The sequence below is a fragment of the Macaca thibetana genome, chromosome 8 (genome assembly GCF_024542745.1).
Source record: "Macaca thibetana thibetana isolate TM-01 chromosome 8, ASM2454274v1, whole genome shotgun sequence".
Classification (NCBI taxonomy): Eukaryota; Metazoa; Chordata; class Mammalia; order Primates; family Cercopithecidae; genus Macaca; species Macaca thibetana.
The window spans coordinates 2,538,353-2,549,874 of record NC_065585.1 but is presented as its reverse complement, the minus strand read 5'-3'; the positions used below and the strand labels follow the sequence as shown (position 1 = coordinate 2,549,874).

The window sequence follows — 11,522 nt, the reverse complement described above, 5'->3', positions numbered from 1 at the left end:
GCCCCCACATTTGCAGGGCCTCTGTTACAGCACCCTTGCCTTACACTGACTCACACGCTCTCCCAAGCCCGTCGCTTTCCCTGCAACCCCCAGTGGCACCACCAGCCCTCAGCAGTGACCCTGCTGGTACTGGGAGACTTAATCTCAGTTGAGCCTTGAAGGGCAACAGAGGGGCCCGGGTGTCTGCCCTCTCCCCCTTGCACCAGCTCCTTGAGGCTGGCGGGATTTTATGGAAAGGCACCTGCCCCTATGGGGACCTGACATGGGCTCCCTGGCTCAGAGGCCTCCCACCAAACTGGGTCTGTGGGAAGAACATCTAGGGGCTTCCTGGGTGCTCCTACCCCCAGACTCAATTCTTCTCCCCAAACTGAGGCAAGCACAGAACTTCTCTGTGCCTCAGTTTCCCCATGCTACAGTGAGGGGGTGAGACTGAGTGGTCTATGATACCTGGATGGGCAGGAGCAGTGAGGGGTAGAGAGGGGCTGATGGCAGGGAACACCCTGTTCCGGGACCTGGTCTTCAGGCTGACAGACATCTGCACAGGGTCTGGGCTCCTCCGCTCCCAACCACCCACCTGCTCCAGCCTCCGGCCTCTTTTCTTGGGAACAGAGTGACACAGCTGAACCTCCAATTAACTGAAGGGTTCTGATAGCCTGTTCCACAATTACAGGGAGTAACTTTTTACTAAAAGGGAAAAGCATCAACAGCTTCCAGCTTTTCATGTGAGAAGTAGTACTTCCAAGACAAATGACTGCTTTCAGGCAGCACGGTGGTGCCCAGCTTCCTGTTCCTGCCAATTTCCTCTCCCGTTCTTCCAGCAGCTTTGTTATTTAAAAGAAATGCAAGGGAAGAATGGGGCGGAGGCGGCCCTTTCACCGTCGAGAGCCCTGCTCAGCGCCCTGCGCCACGGGTGACGCCATTTCCTGGCAGCAGGTGGCTCTCTCTGCTTAGTCTCCTCTTGTTTCCTGCTCTCCCCGGGCCCCTCACTGCTGCAGGAGCCAGCCGTGAGCTCAGTGCCAGGACCCCGCAGGTGCAATGCACCCCGCCCCCCAGTGGGGCTGAGCGGGCACCACCCACCAGCTGCCCCCACAGCTTGGCCCAGGATCCCCAGGAGCAGAGCAACCCCACCAGAGGGGAGGGAAGCTTCCAGCAGCAGATGACCATGAAGGTTGTGAGGGTCAACCTGGCCGGGGTACTGTTCTCAGTCACTCAATCAAATCTTAGCAGAGGTGTTGCCCCGAAGGTCTGTCATAGGTGCTTTCAGGAAGAGCATCCTTGGGAACCTGGGTGGCCTGGTTCAGTCCCTTGAAAGGCCGTAAGAGCAGAGCTGAGGCTTCCCTGATGGAGAAGACATTCAACCGGCAGGTGCCTGCCTCAGCCTGTTCCCCAAGGTTCTGGCCTGCCCTGTAGATTTTGGACTGGCTCAGCAGCCCCTACGTTGAGTAAAACAATTCCTTACAATGAATTCGCTGTCTCCTGTTAGTCCTGCTTCTCATTGAACACTGATGGGCAGGGGCTGATCCCTACCCCAGGCCATCTCTTCCTTCCCCTCAGAATCCAGTGTCCCCACAAAGGCAGCAGAGGCTGACCTCCCACAGGCCCTTGGAATCCAGTGTCCCCCCAAAGGCAGGGGAGGCAGATGTCCCGCAGCCCCTCGGAATCCAGTGTCCCCACAAAGGCAGGGGAAGCTGACCTCCCACAGCCCCTCGGAATCCAGTGTCCCCCCAAAGGCAGGGGAGGCTGATGTCCTGCAGCCCCTCAGAATCCAGTGTTGTCCCCACAGAGGCGGGGGAAGCTGACCTCCCACAGCCCCTCGGAATCCAGTGTGCCCCCCAAAGGCAGCAGAGGCTGATGTCCTGCAGGGCATCAAGTTACCCTTGTTTCCAAGTTCTTCAGCACATGTGCTGTGAGGATAGCATGCCCTGTTTTGCAGATGAGGAAACTGAGGCTCAGAGAGACCAAGTTCATGATCTGGCAACCAGGAATGGCCGGGGTCCCCTCCCAGCTGGGGTCTGCACTGACTAGGTCCCCAGGGCTCCAGAGCCTGAGACAGCCGTGTGGGCCGAGCCCTAGTTGTAGTCCCCCCCATGCACCCAGCTGTACACCCCACATGCCAGTAGGACTTACAGAGGGGCAGGCCTCAGCTCAGCATGAATAGGGCTCCCCCAGTCAGCAGTCACCCTCACTGATGGTCACCCCAGGCCTGGAGGCAGGGCTGAGCTAGGCCTAGTGGGCTGCAGTGTGGAGCCTGAAGGTGCTTCCCCCTGAGGATCCAGGACCCTGATGGAGGCTGCCCTGTTGGTGCTCCCCCAAACCCCTGGAGACCTCGCACTACACCCATGGGGCCTTCAGGGTCACCCACTGGGCCGGAGGACCTGTGTCTGCAGCTCCACTCCTGCCCAGCCCAAGCACGCAGAAGAAGCAACATGAACACTCCAAGAAGTTTCAGTGTTTTATTAACAAAATCTTACAAAAAGAGTCTGTCTTTGGGGTAAGGTACACAGGGCCTGGACGGACATTTAAGGCCTGGTCTGTGCGGGGGTAAGGGGCAGGGGTCGGCCACAGCCTCATGAGGTTTCCAGGGTCTTCACAGGCTCCAGGGCTTCCCCAAAGCCTGTGCCAGCCTGTGAGGATCGGTTATGGCTTATGTGCAAAAATAAAATCTGTGGGGCTGGCAGGGTGTGGGCTAAAGATTTGTCAGAGTGGTCTGTAGGGCTGGTCCCCCAGTGGACAAGGCAGAAAGATGAACCCTGAGCCAGCGCCTGCTCAGGCTGCAGACGCTAGTAGCCCACCAGCACCAGGGTTCTGGTGTCGGGGCAGGGCAGAGTGCCTGGAGGAGCCCCAGGAGCAAAGGCTTCTGGGATCTCCTTCCTGCAGCTGGGCTCAGGGCTGCTGGGCAGGAGTAGGAGCTGTGGCCCCAGCCTTGGGGCTCATGAAAGCCTCTGGCAGAGAGGATGGCCTGGCAGCGGGCGGGGTTTCCCTGCTGGGAGGGAGGCAGGGCCCGACTCCTGCTGCAGTGGCTCTGGGGGCAGGCAGCTGGTGGCCAGCGGGGCGGGCTTCGTGGCAGGCCCTGGCCCTCACGCTGGCGCTTAGGGCTAAGCTGGGGCTCCTGCCCTCTGCTGCAGCTGACTCCTCTCTGTAGCACCCCTCTGGGCTGTCCCGGGACTTCGCCTCCCACGCAGGCAGCCTGCAAGGTGAGGGGTGTGTGATGCCCAGCACAGCAGCAAAGACTTTGTGGGAACCTTGAGACCTGAAAGAGAAGGAGAGAGGGCAGTGAGGGACCATGCACGACAGTAGCCAGGGCTCCACAGGGAGGATCTGGGGCTGGTGGATGGCGCTGGTCTTCCAGGGCAGAGGACCCCCGACCCTGTCAGGGCCTCCCAGCTTGCCTGAGCACTGGGGAGTGGCCTGGGCCCCAGGGTGTCTGGGGTCCGGGGAGGAGTTCATTTGGCCGGGACAGCTGATGGTGGGGTCTGGGTGGGAGGGTGGCGCCCTGTTACCTGTTGTCACTCTCCTGGCTCCGATGGTGCCAGCTGCTGCCTCAGCCGGATTTGAGGACTCAGCCCCTCTGGGACCCTCCGCCTGCCATGGGTGAGTCACGAGCTGAGCTCTGATTCTTCTCCAGGCGGGCGTGAATCACTGGAGCTGGGGGAGAGAAAGCGCGGGTCCATGTGGAGCTGGCTCAGCAAACTGCCCCTGCCTCCCACCAGGCCCACTCTCCCTGATGCCCCCTTCCATGATGCCACCCCCACCCCATCCCTTCTAACTTGCTGGGGGCCCGAGCCTCAGTGGGCTCTCCTCAAAAACAGCCTCCGGGTCCCACTAGCTCTCAGATGCCCCACAGTGGGTGTTGCCTTGGGGCAGGGGCTCACCTGAGGGGCCAGGAAGCACCGGGACATCAGGTCTGCTGCTGCTGCCTCTGCAACTTCTGCTCTCCCCTGGGAGGAGGGGGAGGGGGCCGTGCTGCCCGAGGCTGGCCAGCTGCCCTGGGAGGCAGGGAGGGCGTCAGCTGGCTCTGCAGATGCTGGGAGAGGGCGGCGGCGCCGGAAGTCGAGGCTCCCTCAGCATTGGCTCTGCCCTAGCTTCTGCTCTGGGGTGTCCCATGAGCTTGGTGGCCGCTGGCCCCTGCTATCCGGACACTTGGTTTTCTGGATGCCCGGAGAGCCTGGGCATTGTAGCAGAATGAGGAAGCTGGGGTGTCCTGTGATGGCCTGAGAGTGTGGAGGGTGGGGTCCAGGCCGGGAAGACAGACAGAGGGAGGGTGATGGGCAGAGCCCTGCAGGGGGGAGGGCTCTTTGATGCTGGGGTGCGGTGCCCACATCTGGATGACACGAGTGTGTGAGAGTCCTCCCAGAGCCCGAGGGGGCACCCAGCTGGACCAGGGCTTCCCCTGCAGGAGTCAGCCCCGGCTCAAAAGTCCTGGTGGGCAAAGCCACAGGCTGGATGTGGTGGGCAGGCTGGGGGCTCTGGGATGCCCTCTACTCGGGCTGGGTCCGGTCACTGGCCACGGACTCGCTGTTGGGGGCGGGCGTGAGGGTCTCCGCCTCATCCTCCGCCGGGACGTGGGGGACGGCAGGCTCCGCCGCCTGCTCCAGGTCATCCTGCACCTCCATGCCCCTCTGGATGAGCTGCTCCAGGGTCTTGGGCAGCGGGTGGCGCAGGAAACGCTTGAGCTTGGGCTGCAGGGTGCCCACCACGTACTGGATGATCTCCTCCTCGTCCGCGTCCACGTAGAGCGTCTGGTACAGGTCCCGCTTGCGCCACAGGAACTGGTCCAGCGGCTCGCCCTGCTTCTGCGGCAGGTCTAGCTCGCGCTGGATGGCCTCTCGGGACAGCGTGCCCTCGCTGTACTGCAGGAACTCCTTCTTGAACTCCACCCAGTTCTTCACGGAGCCCTGCTTGAACTCCCACCACTTCTTGGCCGGCCCATTCATGTGGTTCTGGATCTGGGACAGCCAGTACTCCTCAGAGCCGCCCACCTGCCGCAAGTACTCCTCCAGGTGGCTCAGGAATTCTCGAGGGTCCTCGAAGATCTGTGTGTCCACGCCAGGGCTGGGCTGCCCATCCTCGCCGGGGACCCATGGCTGGTACTGCTGGGCCTCGGCGGGCTCCTGTCCGGGCAGCTCGCCAGCGGCTGGGGGCGGGGTGATGGCGTAGGGGCTGACGGTGTAGTCGTAGCCGTCCGCCTCGTGGCAGTAGCTCTCAGGACCCCCCACGCCCACGGAGACGGTGTGGCGGGCCGGCTCGCTGCCCACCGGGTACTTGCCACCGGTAGACTCCAGGCGGTCGGCCCAGCGCTCCAGGCGGTAGAACACCTCGCGCCACACGTGCATCTCACGCTTGACCCAGCGCTCCAGGTTGGCGATGGTCTCCTGGCAGCGGCACAGACAGGCCTTGATGGACTTCTTCCAGCGCTGCGAGTCGCTCGTGGGCACGTAGCCGTCCAGGTTGCTCTCCAGCTTCCCCACCGACCGGTGCAGCCCCTTCAGCTCGCGCTCCACCTGCTTGGACACCTCGGTCAGCAGGTGCCGGTGCGTCCGCCGCACGTGCTCTAGCATCTCCGCCCGGCACTTCCCGATCTGCAGGATCACGTTGGGCTTGGCCGCGGGCCCGCCCCGCGGCCCAGGGTAGGCGTGGAGCCCGCCGCTTGTCCGGTGGTCCAGCTCCATCTGTGCGCAGGTGCTCGGGCAGGCGACAAACTCCTCGGGGCGGACGGAGGGAGGGCGCTGGAGTCCGGCGGCGGTGCCCGGCGGCCTGGGTCCCGTGTGGAGCTGCGGGGAGCGCCTGTCTGTCGCTGCGGGCCGGCGGCGGGGCTGGTGGAGCGCGCCCGGAGAGGCAGGTCCAGCTCTGCTGCCGCGGAGGGAGGACGCGGCGCCCGAGCTCTGCGCTGAGTCCCGGCCGCCGGCTCTTTATGCCGCCAGCGCGGCCCGTGGGCGGCCGGCTCGCCGAGCCCCGTTTCTCATTGGCCCAGCCTCAGGCTCCCCGCCAGCGCCCCGCCCGCGCCCCTGCAGGCCCCGCCCCGCGCCCACTCGGCTCCTGGGCGGCGAAGGTACTGGAGGTCCCACCCCTTGCACACATGGAGGGGCCGGGATGACTAATCCCTCCGCTCCGCACCTCCCACCCCGGGCGGCGGAGCTCATTCAGCCTGCGGGGACCGGAGGGACTGAAGCCGGGCACTGGGAGCCCCTCCCACGCCCCCTCCCGGGCGCTGGGCGGGCTGTCATCTCCTGCCTCCCAGGGTGCCAAGGTGGGCTTCCTCCTCTCCACTCGCCTCTCTCTTTGGGGGGCTGAAGGGGGCTGGCGCTGGTCACTGCTCTCCTGGGTCCTCACTGCCCCTGACCCTGTCCGCCCAGCTGTGCAGGATGTGCGGCTCAGCCCGGGAAGGACCCTCCCGATCAGCCTCCTGTGCCCAGGGACTCAGCAACTCTACACGCACACATGTGAGCTCCTAGATGCGGCTTTGAACTCCCACCACCCCTGCCCAGGCGGTCCCGAGTCCAGGTCTTGGGCTCTGTGTGAGGGACACACAGCCAGGCCTAGGCGCTCTCTGTCTGACCCTTGTGTTGGTGTGCATGGTGACACCTACCCGTGTGGCTGTGACTGGACAGGGTTGCCCTGTGCCCCCACACCCAGGTCTCTGGTGAGGCCCAATACTTTTCTGTGTTCCCAGGGAAATCTGGAAGCTGCTACCTGGGGGGCTGGGGTTTGGAGGATATGGAGGGGACATTAGCCCCCAGTGAAGAGAACTGGGCCCTGAAGCCCCTGGCTATATCAAGAACCTGGCCAGAGGCTCCAAGACTTCTAAGAAGATGGAAGAGGGGAGGAGAGAGGGAGACAGGGAGGGAGGAAGAAGGAGGAAAAGGAGAGGGGGAGGGGGGAGACAAGAGCAGGGAGGAGGGAGGAGGGCCGGTGCTGGCAGCACAGTGCATCAGGAGAGGCAGAGGGAAGCCAAGCTCCATATAAGGAGTGGGGCTCCGGAAGCCGAGACTCCCTCCGGAGGGAGGCCCCTTCTGCCTCCCTGGCAACCTGGCGGGGGTAGGGACGCCCTTCCTGAGTTACTCCAGTGCTGGCTGGATAGGCATGGGTCTCAGGTCCTCTGATGCTACCCGGGCATGGGTGACACACACCATTCCCCACAGCCAGAGGGCCATGAGCACATCATAGCTGACAATCAGGACACCTTGTCCCCGCTGCCAGCTGCCCTTTCCCTCTCTCAGCCACATACATGCTGCACACTCATATCCCCACTCACACCCCCACATACACACTCATAGCCCCCACTCTAACTCCACCCCACACACTCATGCCCTCACTCACAGCCCCCCCCACACACACTCATGCCCCCCACTCACAGCTCCCACACACACACTCATGCCCCCCACTCACAGCTCCCACACACACACTCATACCCCCCACTCACAGCCCTCAGTTCCCCCCTGTCTTATTTATACTCCCTGTGTTATTCAGGCACTGAAGGGCACACAGGTACCCACTTGCTGGAATCCCCACTCCCTTCCCACCCTCTGAGGCCCCCCCCACCGGCTCTCCCAGGGAGACCTTTCCCTGCCTCAGAGCCAGTCTGTCTCCTCCTTCCTTCCGCCCCTGGGGGGAATGTCTTTCTGTCAAAAACTCCCCAAAAATGGCTCTCCTGGCATTTCTAATTAAAGGTAAGTGGGCGGACAGAGAAGGGAGGGCGGAGGGGCACCACGGAGCTGGGAGCGGGGAGCCAGGCAGAGAAGCCTCCAGCACAGGGACCTTCCCACTGCTCCACTGCGGAATCCCGGGGAGAGGAGCTGGGTGGGCACATGCGGGACGGGCAGATGCCAGCAGCCTCGGGTGAGTGCAGCCGGCGGTCACCGAGGGCCACATGTCTGGGTTGGGGCCAGTCTGAGCCTGTAGGTGTTGTCTGGGTGCTGGGCACTGACCATGTATGTGTCCCTGTGAGAGCCAGCACTTCAGTGATCGGGGGCCAGCCCCACCAGGGTTTATAAGCCCGTGTGGCTCCTGACGTCCCCGCCAGGGCACAGCTCTTAGGCCTCTGGCCAGCAGTGGCCTCCAGCTGCCACCCCCACCTGAGGCATCAGCAAGCTGACAAGGAGGCAGGACTGGGGACACGTGAGCCAAGGTCGCAGGAGGTGCCACTGCCTCAGTTCCCTCACCCGTGTGGAGGGAGGCAGGTCTGGAGAAGGGTGAGTGCCCAAGGTGGCCTGGTGAGCAAGGCAGAGCTGGGCAGGAGCCAGCCCCTTGGTGAGGAATCCTGGTGTCCTCTGCTCAATGCCCCATGGCCTGTCACCACCCCGGTCACCTGCTGAACAACAAGGCCAGAAGTGGCCAAGCGGAGACCGGTGGGAGAGCACAGAGCCTGCCCTGGATGGCACGAGGGCAGGCAGTGTCGGGGGTGCCATGCAGAGCCCCATCCTCCCCTCCCCAACCCCCTCCAGCAGGGTCTGCAGAGGCTGTGAATGCTGGCCTGAGCTGACAGGTGACAGGCAACAGCCGCAGCTGCCGGGAACACTTAATCGCTGCCCAATTATCGCCCCAGAAGCCCTCAGCAAACCCCCGCACTGCAGCCCGAGGAAAGGAGGCCAGGCTGGCTCCCATCTACCTGGAGCGGGGGCCTCTCCCAACAGGGGCCTGCCCTGCCCTCTCTCCAGCCCACCCGCACCCCCGCCCATCCCTGACAGCCACTGGAGCTGCATGGCTCAGGGGTGCAGGTGGGGGAAGCAACAGGGGAAGGGGATGGAGGCTAAGCCTGCACAAGGAGGTCAGGAGCACCTGGGAGACCCCCACTCTCAAAGCCAACCCGGTCTGCTGCTAGGTGGGTCTGACAGCTCTGAGGCCCCACCCACCTGAGAGAAAGGGTCCTGCAGGGCAGTGTGAGGTAGCCCATGACCCCCAGGTTCTGTTCACGGTTGAGATCTCCACCAGGCTCACAACAGCCTCAAAGGACCTCTTAGTGCTGGTTCCTGAGCCCCTGCCACCTAGGTCCCCAGAGGTGTGGGGGTACCTGCTCTGAAAGGCAGGGACCACCCTGTGCCCTGGACTCCCTTCTCCTTCTGGGGTGCCCAGCCGCCTCTGCTCCTGCCTGATCAGAGCGAAGGGAGTCGGCTCTCTCCCTGCAGCCCCAGACCGTCTCAGGCCTGGCTGACCCACTCCGGCAGGGCCTTTCTGGATTGCCAGGCTCGTTCACAGGACAGATGCTGACCTTGGGCATCCTGCTGCTCCCCCAGGCTGGCCCTGCTGATCTCGGGTGCCGGAAGTTAGCACGGCTCAGCAGGGAGAGGCAAACACAGGCCCCTTCAGGCCAGAGCTCACGTCCACCCCCACTCACACACATGGGCACACATATGGGCACACGCAGAGGCACACACCTCCCCCATCTCCCCTGCCTCCAGGCTCTGTCCTCTTTGGAAAGAACCCAGACCGCCCCCAACTCTCCCTTAGCCCCCAACACCACCGTCTTCATAAAGGCCCTTCCTCACCTACCCACTGCTGGCCGCACACACCTGCCCACCCCACCCTTTGCACACATTCCAGGGCTCCTGCTGTCCTTCTGTGTGGGCTGTGTGGAGTGAGGAACTGGCAGCAGAGAAGGAATGCGGCAGTCCTAGGGGTTGGTTCGGGCACCCGCCCCCCACATGTGACCACGCCCCAGCCTTGTGGCCTCATCTGTCACCACCCACTGCACGGTGGGGCTGGAAGAGAGGAACCAGGCTGCCCTATGCCCTCCGGGTGCCCACTGCTGGGCCAGGCTGCATGGCCAGACCTGGGGGCCAGTCTCTCAGCCACGTGCTCGCACTGGGTGTCCCTTGCTGTCCAGCCCAGAGCTCCACAGGCTACAGGAGCTGCTGACCGCCAACCTCGCTGGGCTCCTGGGCCCAGGTATCCTCTTTTCATGTTGCCTCTTCCTCACTGGCACAGGGCAAGGCTGTCCCAGCTGCCTGGCCTGGCTGAGTCCCTGCGCTACCCTACAGGTGGTGCCCACAGGTGAACACCTGAGTGTAAGCAGGGCCTGGCCCAGAGCAGGCACTGGCGAGGGTCTGAGGCTAGAAAGGCTCCTGTTCCATTCCTTTCTAGTCAGGAAACACTGGAGCCTCAGCTTTCCATCCGTAAAGTGCGTGGCAATGCCAAGGCCTTAAGGGCTGGCGGGAGCTCCGGGGCTCCAGGAGCCTTGTCCCTGGCCTCGTGTCACCTGGTCTGGCGAGGTTTCTCCCAGCTGTTCCTGCTGGAGCGTCTCATCAGCGCCACTCTGGAGCCTCAGAAGTGGTCAGGGGGGTCCCGCCCTCAGCTCCTCGGGAAAGGTTCTGGGGACTTCCTCACCCTGCCCACCTCCTCTGTCCTCCGAGACCTGGCCAGCGCCCACCCCCGGTGTCACTCCTGAGGTGGCAGCACAGACCTGGTGACGAATTGCGGGAGATCTGGGTCCAGCTGGGAGATCTGGGTCCAGGCAGCTGGGAGGACACCTGTGCCCTGCTGTCTTCATCCTGAGGGCCTCCTGCAGTGGGGACGGGCCAGGGCAGGCAGACAGCAGAGCTGGGGGTAAGGGTCCCAGTCCACCTCCAAAGCATGGGCGGGGGGTGGTGCACAGCAGGTTAGGGTAGAGCCTGGGGAAAAGACCAAGGAGGCGGAGAGGACTGAGGTGGAAAGTAGAGGGGCAGAGGAGAGGCTGGGGCGCAGCTGCTCCTGCTTGGCCACCCAGGTAGATGCTCTCGCCTCAGCTTCCACAGGGGTCCTTAGGGGTGGGAGGACCCACCCCAGGCTGCTGAGTGGGCAAGTGACAGAGGTGAGGTCCTCATCCATCAACCCACCTGCCTAACCCCAGCTGGTGCAGCCAGACAGCCTCTGCAAGAGCCCTGGAGGGGACCAGGGTGGATGGGGCAGGGGTCTTGAGAGACCCCTATCAGTGACGGGAACAGTGCTTGGTGTTCCCAAGGTGGCACCAAGGGCCGGGAAAGAGCCTGAGGGATGAGAGGACACCCAAGGAGTGGGCTGGCTCTGGCACTGGTGCAGAAGATGGAAGCTGATGGCCTGGGGGCCAGTTGGAGATGGGTGCAGGATAGGTGGGCCCAGGGGCCTCCTAGCCCCCCTCCCTCTGCAACCTCCCCAGCCCCCTGGGGCTGCGGGAACATTTTCTTTCTGATCCCCCCCAACCCCACCCCCACCCCGCTCCTTCCTTCCTCTTCTCCTGTTGGCAGACTCTGTGCTGCTGCGTCCTTGTCCCTGGAACAGGCAGCCTGTTCGTTCCGGGCCCCCACACACCAGACCCTCCTCCCTCCTCCTTCCTCCTTCCTGCCTCCTGCCTCAGCGCCTCCCAGTCCAGCCTCCTAGGAAAGTTCTGTATTTTTCCAGTCAGCCTGGCCCAGCTGCACAGGCGTCCCCTTGGGGCCGGTGGGGTCACGAGAGCCCAGGCCTCCACTGTCCATTGGCAGACAAGGGATGTGCGCTCCTCACCGGCGCCACCCCAGCCATGCACGGAAGGGGAAATCGAGGTCCAGAGAGGGCCAGGGATTAGCCTGAGCCAC

The 11,522-nt window shown here is 63.6% G+C and overlaps 1 protein-coding gene across 1 annotated transcript; it reads right to left on the bottom strand.

Annotated features, from left to right (window-relative positions):
* Positions 1 to 2,439: 2,439 nt before the first annotated feature.
* Positions 2,440 to 5,885, bottom strand: ARC (activity regulated cytoskeleton associated protein). Its single transcript, XM_050801034.1, has 3 exons — positions 3,873 to 5,885; positions 3,501 to 3,645; positions 2,440 to 3,250 (listed from the first exon to the last, which is right to left on the bottom strand). The coding sequence occupies exon 1, from the start codon at positions 5,667 to 5,669 to the stop codon at positions 4,479 to 4,481; it is 1,191 nt and encodes a 396-aa protein (XP_050656991.1). The 5' UTR covers positions 5,670 to 5,885; the 3' UTR covers positions 2,440 to 3,250; positions 3,501 to 3,645; positions 3,873 to 4,478.
* Positions 5,886 to 11,522: the final 5,637 nt, after the last annotated feature.